The following is a 16,239-nucleotide window of genomic DNA, read 5'->3' on the forward strand; positions in this document are numbered from 1 at the left end:
TTAGCTATGCTGTCTACACAATTCACTGCATTAATTTCTATTGTGGGGTGAATGGTACGGGTACAGTGGTGGGTGCAGTTGTCAGTGCTATGTACCCGGTGACCTGAGTTTAATTTGTGGCAATAGCTAACATAAGTGGCGAGTGAGCTTAGTCATGTGTTCCCCACCACACACTTGATTAACCTGCACTGACCATCGTGGCAAATTATAGTCAAACAGCACATATGATGTGTGGTGGCCTTCATCCAGCAGTAGGTTAACAAACGGCTTTAAACATGTATTTAATTATTCACGACACATTGCATTTTACATGAATTAAAGGAAATTCCAAGATCGTGCAAACTGTCAGTGTATTGTAAATTAATAAGCAGTTTGGGTGAATAAGCTGTTGACACAGATTCAAGTGCTGGCTACAACTTGATGTCATATTTTCAGTGAAAGCCCTTTCAGGTCCATATGTAAGTGCAATTGGATATGAAATATTGCAAATATATGATTTATTCCCAGTGTTTGGCCATGTCAGCAAATCGGATAGGTATGACAGTACCAGCTGCTGGCATATCTCGGGTTAATTGAAATGGTGCTTTGTCATTGTAAACTGCCTACTGTGACATTTTTTGGCATGAGCCAACAGGGAAATGGGAGTATACTGGCATATGTTCACTGCTGGTTGAAATGGCAGTTTAAATATATTGGTGGAATTGCATGCACTGAATTTACCTTTAATACAGTACTCGACGTGCATTTTGCTTTTTTGGCGCATATTACAGCAATGCAAATGGGGAATAACTTAATGCAAGTCGACGTAAATAAGCCAGCTTTAAATATAAAAATTAAATGGAATGGGATTTTTTTTTATTTGAAACCAATCAGTGTTAAATTACTAAGAGAGTAAGAAAGCTTTGATTATTTAAAAAAAATGCAAGAGAGCCTTAATTTAACTGAAAGACATGAATACGAACATATATTTAGGTCATAAAGGCTATAGAAAGCTTTTAGGTGCTGAGCGGTATGTACCCATTTTTATATAATTGTAGGCATATTGCATTGCATTGTTCAGATGCCATCAGTATACAGTCGAGATAAATGTACATGAACTGTACATATACACCAGTTTGTGAATAAAATTGGTCTTTTTATTATTACACGCTTTTATTTAACTCACTTCGTCTGTTGTATCTTCAAAAAATAAATCTTGGGGATGTTGAAGGAGGGGAGGGGCGATGGGGGAAGGAGGCAGGGGGAGGGGCAGCTCGGACAGTACATTTCATTAAAGCGTGTTTTAACAAAAAGTATTTTTAAATATTTTATTTTTACATTTCAAACTCGACTACAATTTTGAGTAAGGTATATCATCGATAAGCACATTGGGAGTCTTGTATCACATGCACCCCTGCTTCCAAAATAAGTACAAGCTTGTAACATGACACGCTTTTGTGACCGTGCATTTCAAGTCGATTTTGGATGTACTTGGCTTGAAATATTACGATTACTGCATTTCTCTATGTCAAGGCAACAAATCTGATAGATTAATTGGTCGTACATAAATGGCTGCATTCCATCTGGTATTTCGATACGATTACTTACGATAATAGAAGCAGAACATTTTACATTATACGTTTACTTGCACAGCGTTTGCATTTGCAAATACAAAATGTCACTCGTTAAAATAAACTTTTAAAAAAATCCGAACTGAATTTTTATTTCTCAACGTGCAGAGGCGTTTTCTCGGGGGTTATACAAAAACGTCCGTGTACAATGTGTTGAAATTGAAGGCCATCAGGTAGCATTTACTGTCAACCAGTTGCACTTTTTCCGAATTCACGCATCACAGATTGCTCGCCCGATTGCTTCCTCTCTCGTGTATGTTATTCACCTCATCTCCACCGTCACATTCATACGTCGTGCCGTTCTTAATTCTGTGTCAAGTGCCTTAGTTAAGGCGCTATATAAATTTCGTTAAGATATGCATTTTCTGACCACACAATGGTCAACCTATGCAGTCACATTTCCTTTGTCCACTTTCTCTTGACACCCCAGGTCAAGTTTCAGATTGAAAACTGCTCCAATTAATGATTTTTTAAATGAGATAATGGTATACAATACTTTTATCCAATAATATTGTACTCTTTAGCATAACTCGGTGGTTTAGCGAGTACCACCGAGTTTTCTATTTGGTCTGACAGCGTGAGTGGTATATGCGCTTTCAAAATTTAATTACTTGGAGGTACTGGGTTGGCAGTGGTGGCACAGTTAACTAAACACTTTGTCAGTAAGTATGCCTTAAAAGGAACAAATATTTAATCGGCCACGTTTTTGGACAACATCCCCTCATACATAACATTTTATGTTTTCCCATTAAAGGAAGCGTTATTGACGAATGTGTTGAGGTTGTTTCTGTTAATTGTGCACGTTAAGGCACGCTTACAAAATACGCATGAAAGCGCAAATGTAAGCGGCACAGGGCGAATTTAACAACCAGTAAAGCCATCTCGCTGAAGACATTAAACAAGTAGTATAATTTAACGCGTTATTAGTGTACAGTGGATGAGAGGCACGTGCAATTTCTATAACTATCTGGAAATATGCCTCGGAAACCACAACGAACTCTTCATTTTTATTCTTGGTTCTTTCTCTCCCCCCTCCTCCGTTCCGAGCATAGATGAATGAACTCGTCCGTCTGAACAACCGCAAGTCGCTGTCCGTGGTGCTGACATACTCTTAGGGTTTTTTTGGTAAAGTCACGTAGGTAAAAAAGAATACAAATAAAATAATAATAAATGAAAATAAATCAATTAAATCACGAAGTTTCGGAGGCAACACTAGCTATCTTCATCAGGTGTAAAAAAGGGCACATCAAAATAACTGTAGCGAGAGTTATTTGTGGTGAGACATTATTATATCGGGTAAGGAGAGGGGGAGGAGCCAATGAAGACGGGTGCGGGATGGGGGGGGGGCTAACGTAAAGAAAGAAAACTGACACTTAAAAAAAAAAATCTTGCTGTGATTTTCACACCTGATGATGATTGCTTGTGTTGCAATCAAAACGTCGTGATAATTGTATTAGTTTATTTTTTATTATTTTATTATTTCCCTTCTACGTGACTTTACCGAAAGAACTAATAGTATGAATCCCTGCAGTCGCGAAAGCTTTAAATCGAAATTTAACTCTTCATTTCACCAGATAAATTATGGTCCTGTATTACATTAGCTGTCAGCCCACACGGTTTACCCGTATCCTTGTACGGGGAAATTGAGTTTTCTTGTCCATACGGCGTAACGCCGTTTCAATACGAACAACACAATCATTGTCTTATTTGTTTGTGTTTCTCCCTTGTGGGGGACTTTGTAGGACGAACGTTGAGATTAATAAAGGGGCACGGGGTGACTAATAAGGTCTGAATAGGTCTGTAATAAGGTAGGGCAATGATAACGGGTTGCAAAGATATTTCTTGGCTGTGCGTCTGACCTCCGGACTGTTATCGGCCGGAACCTTTCCACGCGTTGGTGGGGCGCGCTGGAAGATTTCGCTGCGCGGACGCGTGCGGGGCCTAAGGCCCAAGTTCCTAGTCTGCGAGAGGCCGTGAGCTCTTAAAGTAATACATTATCACTGACGTTGAAAGGCGCAACATTTGTATGCAATAAAGTAAGATAAGCAATGATAATCGTAGCACTGCGCGTCTGACAAAGACGAGGTCGAAGCGCTCAGCCTATCTTGGTTTCATGTAATGTAAAGTTTAACAATGATTTGGAATCGTTTAACATAGCAAGTAATGTACAATGCTAAGCTATGTATGTACGTACTGCACTCTATTTGATATTTTCATGGTGGTATACGTAAACATGTACTAGCACGACTGTAAAGTGCCACGGTATTGCATAGTATATGAGTTGTGTTGTATAGTTTATAACTACACTGCGGTCTTACTTTCGATTACGGTGTGTAAACTGGTGTACTGACTTATGCACGTTTATGTACCTACAATATTACTCCTACCAACCTCAATCTGTGCACTGATCGTAAAAGTTAAAGGGTGCAGCCCTGCAACTCAGAATCGGAATATTGACATAGACTGGAGGAATCCGATGAGCTATAAAGCTCTTTCACATGTTTAGTTGGGGCGGGTCAGACAGTAACAACAACAAACATTACAGGAGGGCAAATATAGAATTTCCCTGCTCACGCCACTGCTGGCTAAAGTGCTTCCACTCGAGGGTGTTTGGTCTACTCTTCCACGCTGACCAGACGTCTTGGTGGGAGTGCCCACAGTGTTAGAACTATAGTTTAATGCGGTACTGTATGCGGGTAAATGTATACTTCATGTGCACATCTTTGATGCGAAACTAAATGTAAAGTACTGATGCGTACAAAAAATCCAACACTTTTGTCAAAATTACACATTGCCTTAAAAGGGAAAACCATACATAGGCGACGATTTGGACAGTGGCCCGTTTATAGCACATACAGAAATATTTATATCTATCTGTTTTACGCAGTGTTATTGATGAACGTGATATTTCTTTGTTAATTGTGCACCTACATTGTGTATACACCTCGATTTTACTAGTTATTTCTCTTTTTTTGTATTTATCAAAATTTTATTGGTTGCCACAGTTATTCCATTTAGTCCAGAAACTTTATGTTTTTCATACTATAAATAACGGTTGTTTTTCGTCTTCAAGCGTGGCATCTAGAACATTGTTTTCTCAGATATATTAATGTGCTATAACTATCTCTGTATTAATCCAGTGTTTATGGGTCTTTCTTGCTTTTATGCTCCCAGTTATTAATGACGTCTGCAATTGCATTTGTGTTCTCTGATATTTCTCATTCTTTTCTTATTTACAGAGTGGTTTCAGATAATGTGTTCTCTGCCATTTTTTTTCCTTGCCCTCAATACGTGGTATACTGTTCATTCCTGTGGGTGTTTCTTGATTTAAAGTGCTGACATCCATTTAATCATTTTACTTCTCGTGGTATTTTAATCTGTTGCGTATCGTATATATTTAGGTACATCCTATACTATACCACATGATATTAATAATCTTGTTTCTGCATGCAGGCGGTGTTGTCTTCTCTGCTGAAGTGTACCTTGCAATTCATCAGTCTAGTCACTTCCGATGTTGAAATTACTGACATTTTACAGTCTGGTGTATGTCCATTATAATCAAGTTTTAATTCTCATTGTGGGCTCTTCCATGTCCATTTACAAGATTCCTTCTTTTTGAAAACGATGTTCATCATCTTCAAGATGCTGCTAGCTACAAATTCTAAGCACAATTCTCTTTCATTTCAGAATCAGAATCTTTATTTATACTGGAGGAATCCGATTTCTCCAATGCAGTACAAATCTTACATATATCTCTCTTGTCTGGTAATTTTAACTACTTTTGTTTGAAAGTCACATTCACATTATAAACCGTGTTATTGTTTATTCATATATGTTTGTTTATTAATGTGCAAATACTCTATATGCCACAGCATGTTTTTAATTTATACATATTACCAAGTGCATATTAAAATATCCAGTCCTCGGTATATAATACTTTGTTAAATAACACAACCCTGTACTGGGCAAAATACTTTACATATTACTTCAACTTTATATTAATTTTTGTAATCCTCTGGACATATAGATCACTAATATTTTACATAGCACTGTGGGTGATATTTTTGACATAACAGTTAATCGTAATTTTGATACGTGTAAACCTGTGAAAAGAATAAGGCATCATAATTAGCCATTGCTTTTTCAACACTGCTGAATGAAGTCATTAACAAAGCAAACTCTTGTAAATCTTTCAGGGCTTTGTATGCCATCACGTTGGAAAAACAACGGTAACAACGAAAGGCAAAACAGCAGGGACAAGATGATGAGGTACTGGGGGGAGATCCCAGTGTCTCCCAGTCAGTCACTGCGCAGTGCTGTGGAGCTGCTCCAGCCTGAGCCCCGTGCGGCAGAGGTGCGGGAGCCGGCAATGCTGCAGCCTTGCGCAGTCAGCCCGGCCCGGACCACTGACTCTAGGGTCCCTGGACTGCACGTCACACACACCATCCGCCTGCTGCAGTACAACCGGCGCCTCCGTGGGCTTATCAGTAGCGCCCAGCAGCAGCAGCAGGGGGCAGGTGAGGTGGTGAAGAGCGAGGAGGTGGAACCACTGCCCCCACTGCCCAGCCCCCCACCACTGCCCGAAGAGCTCGCTTCCATGGGCACTGAGCTTGGCAGCAGCAACCTGGGGGGCTCAACGCTCAGAATGCGGCTCCGTGACCCGGACATGGAGACGGGTGATTTTTACAGGTCCGTTCACTCTTTATATTGCATCTTTATTATGAAATAAGTGTCAGCATTGGCAGCTCAGTATGCTGGTGGTCATAGCCTTTGCGAAGTGGTGAGCCATTTTGTACAGTGAATGGTTGAAGTTGTGCATTCCCTGTCTTTAATTTTACATATAATGCGTGTGTGCAGAGGCTGTGGAGAACCAGTGATGGAGGTGAGCTCTGCTGAGAATCGCCAGCTGCTGCACAGAGCTGTGGTAACGGCACTGGCACATGCTGGCTTTGATACTGCTATGGAGTCAACACTAGAGACCCTGACGGACATTACCCATGAATTTATGCTCAAACTGACGAAGCTGCTTCGTGTAACAGTGGACCGGGAAGCACAGACGGGCCAGACAGGCTTTCCCGATGCCATAGAGCAAGTGTTCCAGGAGACGGGGCTGGGCAGCGTTCTGGATCTCCAGGAGTTCTGGCAGGAGCGTGTGGTCGACTACCACGCTTATGTGCTCTCGGCGAGCAGACACTTGGCAGAGGAGTATGAGAGGCTGCTTAACCCTGAAAGGTGAGTTCCAGTACAACTGGCAGTCATTGTCATTATATCATCAAATAACCCTAACTGGTTGTGCTGTACGGACTACCAAATATTGGTTACAATGGGTGTATACCACCATATTTTTATTTTTGTACAAGAAGTCCTGAAACAACAATGATCTAATTTAGTTATTCTTTAAATGCCTGCGATGTAATGTTAATAATCTGGTATTTCATAAACTGCTTTTTTTTGGTGGTGTTAGGGTATTGTCCACGATGCTACGCGTGAAGGAGGAACCATTGGGAGAGCAGATCAGTTTCCCTGTGAGCGAAGAAAGTGAAACTGAGCAAACAGCTACTGATCAACAGCCGTTGCAGTTAGAAATTGAGGGCCCAGAACAATCCAGCAGCAATGCAGGTAGAGCATCGACATTCATCATTGTCACTCAAAGTAAATTGTTGTGTATTCATACTTTGTCCTTAATACTTTTAGCATAACGCCTTGTACCTGTCACATGAATACGTTCCATATTTGACATCTTTGATTAATGTACTTGCAAAAATAACTTACCGTAACATTTTGTTTTACATAACAGGCACAGACAGTGGAGGGGATGTGTCGCCTATATGGAGCCTGGTGCAGGTGAAGGCAGAGCCTCAGGAGTCAGATGAGCCTCCTCCAGGCATGTTGGTTGGCTGTGAAGGTGCCTTTGATGAGCCAATGTCAGCTCTGAGTGAAGGTGGCATTGCACTGACACCCAATACCACTGCTTCAGATGGCAGCCACTTGTGTCCCACACCGGACAGCATCGCAACAGCATCTCCACCTATGTTTGGACAAAGGCAACGTAAAAAGTTCAAAAAGATGTAAGACAGTGGTAGAAGAATGCTGGCCAGCCTCGTCATGCTTGGCTGTGCCAGATCAAGATGGACTCGGGTCTCTCTGCTCTGGTGGCAGGAACAGTTGCAAGTGACTGGCTGGGGTGGAGGGTGCCACAAGCCCATTGCTGGTCAAGCACAGATGCAGTAGAAGTAGGAATTATAGAAGAAGTAATGCATTATCATCATCATCTGCCATTATCATTTCACTACTGGATTAAATTCTTCCCAAGCCACCACTATCTCCCATAGTCCTGCAATCGCAGCATGCCATATAGCACCTACACATGATCTGATGTCATCTGCACCGCCGTGTTCTTTGCTTTTGCTGCCACTCCGTTGTGAGTCTTGGCTACTGGCCATCATTCCTTCTTGCATTGCCCTTGTTTTTCTTTACTGTCAAGATGTCTAACCTGCCTATGTTCACTGATGCAGGCTTTCGGCTTCTTTTTTCTGTAAATACCAGCATGCACCTCTCCATGCTTTTAATGTAACATATTTGATTTCAGATAAAACAAAGAAAAACCTGATCATAGCAAATTATACATTTCCCATGTAATATTATTTCGTGTAATGTCTAAATTTGTTTTACATTAAAAGAACAGTTTTGTTTTATAGTATAAATTCATCTATAATATGCATACTATTTACGAGTCAATTGTCTGAAAAACTGGTAAAAGAAACGCAAGTCATTTCATTGTAAAATATATTAGTGAAAATGCAACCACTAACAGTCAAATCCCTACTTGGAAAAATGCATGATTACCTGCATAATTCACCCGATGTGTTAAAGTGTTATATTCCTTAAACCGATTGTAATGGGTGATATTATGCAACCCTCATGAGTCAATATGTATTGTCCTTTGGCTTCTCTGGAGCGAGTAGATGTGGCTTAATGGTTATCATTCTGCTTTGTCTTGGGTAATACAGAACAATTCTTACATTTTAAGCTCTCTTTGAAAATGTTGAGGAAACGCCAATTGTAGTTAATGGCGTTATTAATTGTGAACTGAGAAACAGCTTTGGAGATGTTATTTGCGCCAATTATTTGACATTAAAAAGAAGAGCTTGGATGCTGCATGGATTTTCACCGATTCCACTTACAATACCACAAATCTGGCTGTCGCCTTATGAAGCTAGTTGTAATAACTGGCGAAACGTCGTACTCCGATTGTAAATGTTGTGGCTTGGCTCTCCAACACATCGGTGTGCTGTACTAGTAACGAATTGGCATGTTTTGTTTACGTGACAACCCTTACTAGTTGGCTGTGTCGGGTGGTGGCGGGTTTTAACGACACATTTACGCGATCTCACCCAAAAACCTCTTATGGATGATATTGGTCGCGAAAGCCTACGTGTTAAAGTTACGTGAAATAAGTTAAATATTAAGGTTTGTAAGAGTGCAGTGCACACATCTATATTAATTTGTAACGATACTTTTAAATGTTGTCTTTGCCTCTTGAAGAATTTGTGGGCGTTGTACTCAAATGGAAGTTACTGTGTTTATTCTCATCTGCTCTCTAGTGCCTCCTTATGGTTAATAATAATTGAACCGTTGTCGGCCAGGTTTATTTTTATGATTGTAACAAGGATTTATTCAAATGGGAGTCAAAGGAAATAGAGAAAATAATTCTAGTTCCATTAAAATAAACTAATTAGATAAATGAAAGTGTCTAGCATGTACATTCTCATTAATACTAAAGTTTTGCATTAATAATAATTATATTGTAATCATTGATTAACTTAGGATCATCAGGTAGGTTTCATAAAATGCCAGTTTTTTGGTCAGAAGCAACATTCATTTTACACTTTGCTGCTCAGTTTGACCTGAAGCTCAGAAATATTCATCATCTCGGTGTGTTGGACTGCTACGATGCATTTCCAATTTGTGTTCATAAATAAAACAGTATGGAATGATTTCCGACAGCGCATTTGACACGGTTCATGTGTTTTGTATTTATTGCTTTGAACATATTTTTCATAATAATGCGTTTCTTTCAAACATACCATTTTTCTATTAGTAATTGTCGTAAATCTATTTTGTTTAGGATCCTCGGATCGGTGTATTAAAAGGAAATAACCAGATGCTTTGCATTGGGATTTGTGCTGTAAAACTCTTTAAAGAGCGCTGGCTCCTGTTTGCAGCGCAGTAACTGTTTTTGACAGTAGATGGAGCACAACATCAGCCTGCAGAGCCCCAACCACGCCGAAGTAAAAATCCTCAGATTAGCACATCTGTATAATCATATTAAAATATCACAGCTATGATGGGCGTCTAAAAAAATGCGAGCACGTCTGTAAAAACTGACGACTTATTTTAGCTGTTTGTACGATGTGGGAATCCAGTGTTAAAACCAGCTACAGTTAACGCATTAGCGGCTTAGTCTGAAGACCCACACGTTTCTACTCCGTTTATATTTTATACGTCAGTTCTAGATTTGAAGTTTTCGTGACTGCAAGGATCCATACTCTTTGTTTGTTTTCGGTAAAGTCACGTAGGTAAAAAACTAAATACAATTAATTAAAATGAAAACAGTTAAATTAAAACAAATCACGACGTTCTGAAGGCAACACAAGCCTCCGTCATCAGGTGGCTGCTACATCAATTGTTTCACACGACTTAATGTGGCATACTGTGACAGTGTTATGCAAACGGTGATGCACTGTATTGTAGTGGCATATGTCAAGATTTCTGTACTGTATTTCTAAAAGGCTACAGGCACACCGTCACCCGTATGCTATGTGTACTATCCTATAGCATTGCATTGTGCATATTGACATTTCAAAAATTATGTATACAGGAGAGTGTGGGTTCGATCCCGACCCTGACGCTTGTATATTTGAAGTTTGCGTGTCTCTCTCCCCGTGGTCGCGTGAATTTTTCTCCGGGTCCCTCCGGTTTTTCCCTCCACATTTAAAATCAACTTGCGTCTCAAGTGTTATTAGCTGCCATACATTTCCAGGTGATAAGCCACTAGTTTGAGCTGTCATTTGTGATAGCGAGGTCGCTTCTGCGAAAGAGCTATAACGCTCAGTGGGCCTTACCCGGGGAAATAGAAACAAATGTTTAGGTTTAGAAATATCCTTATGAATGGGAATGCCATGATGGTCCGCATTAACTTTTACAATGCAACCTGCAATATAGTTGCAGTACCCTGTAAGTAAATAGCAATCATGAACATTGTCTATTTTCAGTCAACAACATTTCCTCTAATATTATCGGGGACTTGATTTTAAACAATCCCCCTCTCTTCAGTCGTTGTTTTTGACTACACATTGCTACCATGAAACCGATTGTCTTGGTTGCATTTAGCACAACATCTTCGTCATGTTCTTGGTTCTTTCGGTAAAGTCACGTAGAATGGAAATAATAAAAATAAAACATAATAAAACATAATTATAATGTTTTATTTTTATTATTTTATTATTTCCATTCTACGTGACTTTACCGAAAGAACCAAGAAGATGAATCCCTGCAGTCACGAAAGCTTTAAATCGAAAAATCTTCGTCTGGTGCAGTGCATACAATAACATACGACTGCTGTAGCAATATTTTGTATGTTTAAGTCTATGAGAATTTAGACATCAAATCTGAAACGAGCAATCAGCTATATTGCACGTGGAACATTCTACAGTGTTATTACTTCATACTCTCACACAGTTAAAATTAGGTAAAAGTGTTGGCAATGTACTGTATTATATGTTTCAGTGCGTAGAGTATTGGGTCAGTTGCCCGTTTACAAAATCAAAATGAGATTTTACACTTGTTTTTATAGTTTTTCAGGTAAACTTTGTAAACATTACAATCGAATGTTTAGGTTTAATCCCTTTAAAAGGGGTTAAGGTATTTTCAGTGATGTTAGCATGCAGCTTATGGAAATGCGCCCACTTGCCTTTTAATGCAACTGTATAATTTGTAGATTAACATTTGTTTGGTGGTAATCTGAAGAATACAGTGCACAAGATCAATAGGGAAATGTTTATAGCATTCTAGTCACCAACAGACTTATCTGTAGGGAAGTCCACGTTTCCATTCAGTGCACCGAAGAGCCTTTACAAGACAATAACAACCAACACACGTATATATATTTGTCAATTTATTAAATAATGTATTTGGTAGTAAAGGCACCCTGAGAATGTTGACAGTTTTACGGCATAAAATATACGTTTACATAAATCTTAGGTTTACATGATTCCTTTATTTATGGTTTCAAGTAAAGCATATATTTAAAAGAATGTTTTTTGTAAGATGTATTGCTTTAATGTCATAGGTTTCCATGTGATTGTCGTCTTAATGTAGATTATTACCATATGATGATGAAAAAAGTTGCTTATTTAAAAGCACACATTACCACAACAATTTTCTGTAAAAAATAAAATCGCCAATGAGCTTACGATGTGTGTGTAATCCATGGCAATATCATTACTATAATTCAAAGTTAAATATCTAAAAACGTTGCATGTATTACTATAACATAATTTAGCAATTTAATTTTTTACACAGTGTTGGTTCAGTATTAAGCAGTTGTACACGTTTGCTTAACAATTGAAGATATCTAAAGCAATAACCAGCAAGTAAATGCATCACAGTATTTATGCCTAGGGCAGGTATCTAGAACGGTTATTAAAGGCACACAAACATCACCTTAACAAAATAAAAGTGGATAAGAGCAGGTTGGATTTATTTTAGATTACTAATTTAATAATACAAAGAAACAGACCAATGTGCCTCACGAGGAAGTGTTTAATCAGTGTATATTACCTGCTTTTGATATATCGAACAGAAGCATGGACATTGACAAATAAAATTGAACATACCTGAAAAGTTGCAGCTTGGAAATACACTGATTTTATTACACTGCTTGGAATGACACAGAGAAAGGAACACATGAATTCCAGGACATACAAACCAGAGACATTAATAATAATAATAAAAAGTGGTTTTGGTCAGGACACATCGCTAGAAGGGATGGTAGGGAACATATCCAAGAGACCACCACCACCATAGAGATGGTATTCTAAAATTATCTTGTGTGCATGGATTATATTGCATTGTAAGACCATGAATTGATCATGGCTGATGATGCAATTGCACGACCTTAAAAGATACAATCTGAGCCATTAACTAATTACTAATGCTTTGTAGTGTAACAACTTTGCACAGATGGATGCCTAAATAGGTTTATTATAATTTTGGAAAATGAGGACACAATTCACTGACACTGAAGGGCTTTGTGGCTGCAAATGCAGAATTTAAATATTCCATCATGCACGATTAAGCAATTAACTCATCAATGACATACACGGTTTCAGAGTGCATTCATCGCCAATTTGAAAAAATAGTTGAAAGCAAATAAGAGCTGCTCGATTCTAAAATATGAGTCGACATCGATATGTTTTGTTTATTTAATGTAACTACTTCCCTGAACGTGCAGTCTGTATAGTTTTTCAACGCAATTTTAGTTTGTTGTGACATGAAAATTACCGTTTGAAAAATCATGCTATTTTATATATTTTTAGAGATATTTCCGGGATAGTTTAGTGTTTGACTACTGTATACCCCTACCCAGGATTTAGTGGGAAATTTATAATTTGGTTGAAACCATTTTTTTTCATGTTTATCCACATTTATATTTGTTGAACTTTTATGTAGCCAACACAAAATGTAGAAAACTGACGCCGTTATTGAAAGTGCAATAATTTGCTTATTCAATAAAGCTGTGCATTCCAATATTTGTCAAATTTGAACACTTGTTTTTAAAGAATACGATTAAGCATTAAAATAGTCGACTATAATGCCAGCACAAATAGATGTAGGATTGAAATATGTATCGACAGTCACCCCCAGTTAACACTACACATATGAACATCGATTAATTTGGAAAATACAAATTCACTTCATAGTGTTTCACAATATGGAAATACAAATATTTGCAGTCATCAGGGACAAATGTAGATAAATTCAGCTTCATTGCTTGTTTAAGCAGGAATACTATTGGCCTTTTAAATGTACGAAGACTGTCTTTCTCAAATTTGTTTACCAGAAACGGTGTGTCATGTTTCCTGGCATGTAGACTTCTACAATATACTTGAAGTCTGGGTAAACAGTAATGAATGTGCTTGATAAACTAGTCTTCATGGTCACAGAATATCAATTCCAAGTAGGTAAACCTTTGGGAGCTTATTGCCAACAAGTCAAGATATTATCCCTCGATACGATGGCTGGCTCAATCATACAGTGACTACTGATGAGGCCTGCAGTGCTCTTATGGCAAAGCTACAGACATCCAAGTATTGTAAGCTGATACATAAATCGTGTATTATACGGTATATTGAAATGTTCACACGCCTTAGATGTTTTAGCAGATTTTTAAGTTATTCCAAGAGGTGTATGCTTATTTTTCTATACATTTTCAGAGCGAATGTAAACATTCTTTTATATATGCACACTGATTAGATACCATAAACGTTCTAAAATGTAATTGCTTAATATATAAGAAGCAAATACAAATATTAACACCAAGATTAGTATTTCTGAAAACATGCATTTTAGTTTGAATTACATTTTAATTTTTTTATTATATACTACAATACAATAATGCAATTAGATTAATGGTGTCTAAATATATTTGTGTTTGTTTTGGAATAGTCCTTGTGTCTTCATTTATTTGGCCTCATTAGGAATGCTATCTAAAAATAGCCTATCTCAACCATGAAAGAAATCGAGATCAAAAACAGTCATTCATGAATATCTCAAACATCACCAGCAGCCAGGAAGTGGTGCTACCTTATCCTAAGTAATCTCGACTGACGTTGGTTGTCAGCCCCTCATGATATATTCTTTTTGAAGCACCTCGCTACCACAGTATTCCCATTTTGTAGCACGAGTGGTAGCATGCAGGAGTGTGTGTGTGCGTGCCACCGCAAAAGCTGTTCTAAATGAGCACTACCCTTCAGGAATTTCCGACAACTGCTTCACCACTGCAATAAGGAGAATAATATTGGAAAGTGTTATACTTAGGAGTGATCGTGACGGGCAGCAGAATTCTGCAGATGTGAGCCCCTGTGGCAGTGTTTTGCATCTTGACCTCTCTAAGTAAATATTCCTGTTTGCACTATAACAGTTCAAAGGGTCCATAACGCCACCTTATATTTATGGTGCTTTTATATTCGCTATCAATTTAATCTGAGTTGTTGAGAATGCTGGATGACACTCAACGTCTGTGATGATGTACTCAAGAGTCTGTGTGTACAATCAGCCTGACTGCTGCATTTAAAAAAACGCAATGTCATCGACACAATTTTAATGGTCGTGGAAATGCATGCGTTTGCAGACAGCTTAAAAAGCATTTAAAGGAATGCATCTTGAATGATAAAAAGCTTTACCCATTCTGGTGTAAATACAGGTATTAAAATGTTCAAATGCACAACACAAGTACAGTATATGTGGTCAATGCAGACGATACCTTGAATTGTTGTCTATTTGGTATTTGCTTGTTTATCATTCAATATATTTCTACTGCCGAAAGACATGTCATAAAAATAACGGCAATTCCAAAACATCAACATATTAGTCAAAATGTAAAAACAGGATAGGGTGGGATAAGAGGTTTAGGTTTATTTTTTCCAGGTGGTAACAAATGATGTCATCAGTCATCAGGTTGAGGTGTGGGTTGGTGCCCCCTTCGAGAGGCTGCTTGTGTCTGCAACCCAACAGACAAAGCATGTGTGAGCACCAGGACACAAAAGCCTTTTACTTCACCAAGGCCTCAACCCATGCTCCTATAAGTAAAACAAGTAGTGCATTTGGCACTTGGATATCTAAAGGCTATTTGTATGTATGTTGAACTTTTGCACCGTACGTAGTCAACAACGTTAATCGGAGCTGTGGGGAGAGGACAACAAACTAAATAGAAAAAGCAGTTAAAAAGAAATGAGATTTTAATCTAGATGTAAAAGTGTATATGTTGCTAATTTTAGGAATATATTATCGTTTTTCCAAGTAATTTAATAATTTCTTATACTTCATTACCATTGTATGTTATATTGTCTGTTGATTTTAAATACTTTACCATGTATCTTCATGCGTTTATTTCTCCAATCCAAATTTCATAAAATAAATAAATTGAAGAATGTGACAAAGAATACCTGCAACGTGGATCCGAAGGACACATTTAGGCAACTTCAGTCGCATGCAACAATATTTCTGAACAAAAATACACTTTTTGAAGGGACAAAACTGTAACATAACACCGTATTGTATGTATACAAAGGGCGATTACTGAATAAAGAAGTGAGAGCAGGCCGGAGGTGCTTGTTGAAATGTTATATTTAATAATGAATATCAATATGGAAGTAGGTTTTTACCTTTTTAAACTGGTACCAAACTGACACCTTTATACAAGGCATCATGTTTGCAATAACCACAACACAAACATGATGCCTTGTATAAAGGTGTCAGTTTGGTACCAGTTTAAAAGGGTAAAAACCTACTTCCATATTTTGCCACTGGTAAAAAGAGATCTCATAGTGAGAATGAATATCAACTT

At 38.2% G+C, this 16,239-nt stretch overlaps 1 protein-coding gene across 6 annotated transcripts; it reads left to right on the forward strand.

The window, feature by feature from the left end:
* Positions 1-3,476: 3,476 nt before the first annotated feature.
* SUPT7L (SPT7 like, STAGA complex subunit gamma) lies at positions 3,477-10,972 on the forward strand. Of its 6 annotated transcripts, XM_078858433.1 has the most exons (6): positions 3,477-3,596; positions 5,298-5,375; positions 5,807-6,299; positions 6,468-6,842; positions 7,075-7,229; positions 7,408-10,972. In XM_078858433.1, exons 3-6 carry the CDS (start codon positions 5,815-5,817, stop codon positions 7,680-7,682), a joined length of 1,290 nt encoding a protein of 429 aa, XP_078714559.1. In that variant the 5' UTR covers positions 3,477-3,596; positions 5,298-5,375; positions 5,807-5,814; the 3' UTR covers positions 7,683-10,972. The 6 variants fall into 6 exon arrangements, with proteins under 6 accessions (XP_078714559.1, XP_078714558.1, XP_078714560.1 ...); XM_078858432.1 differs by lacking the exon at positions 5,298-5,375 and having other exon boundaries at positions 3,477-3,796; XM_078858434.1 differs by lacking the exon at positions 5,298-5,375.
* The last annotated feature ends 5,267 nt before the right edge of the window (positions 10,973-16,239 follow it).

This window comes from Lampetra fluviatilis, chromosome 7, assembly GCF_964198595.1.
Source record: "Lampetra fluviatilis chromosome 7, kcLamFluv1.1, whole genome shotgun sequence".
NCBI classification, from domain to species: Eukaryota; Metazoa; Chordata; class Hyperoartia; order Petromyzontiformes; family Petromyzontidae; genus Lampetra; species Lampetra fluviatilis.

Bases quoted from the DNA above. Each gene is read 5' to 3' on its own strand.
- SUPT7L (XM_078858432.1), top strand. The intron at 6,843-7,074 runs GTGAGTTCCAGT...TGGTGGTGTTAG, and splicing joins AGGCTGCTTAACCCTGAAAG to GGTATTGTCCACGATGCTAC. The intron at 7,230-7,407 runs GTAGAGCATCGA...TTTACATAACAG, and splicing joins ACAATCCAGCAGCAATGCAG to GCACAGACAGTGGAGGGGAT.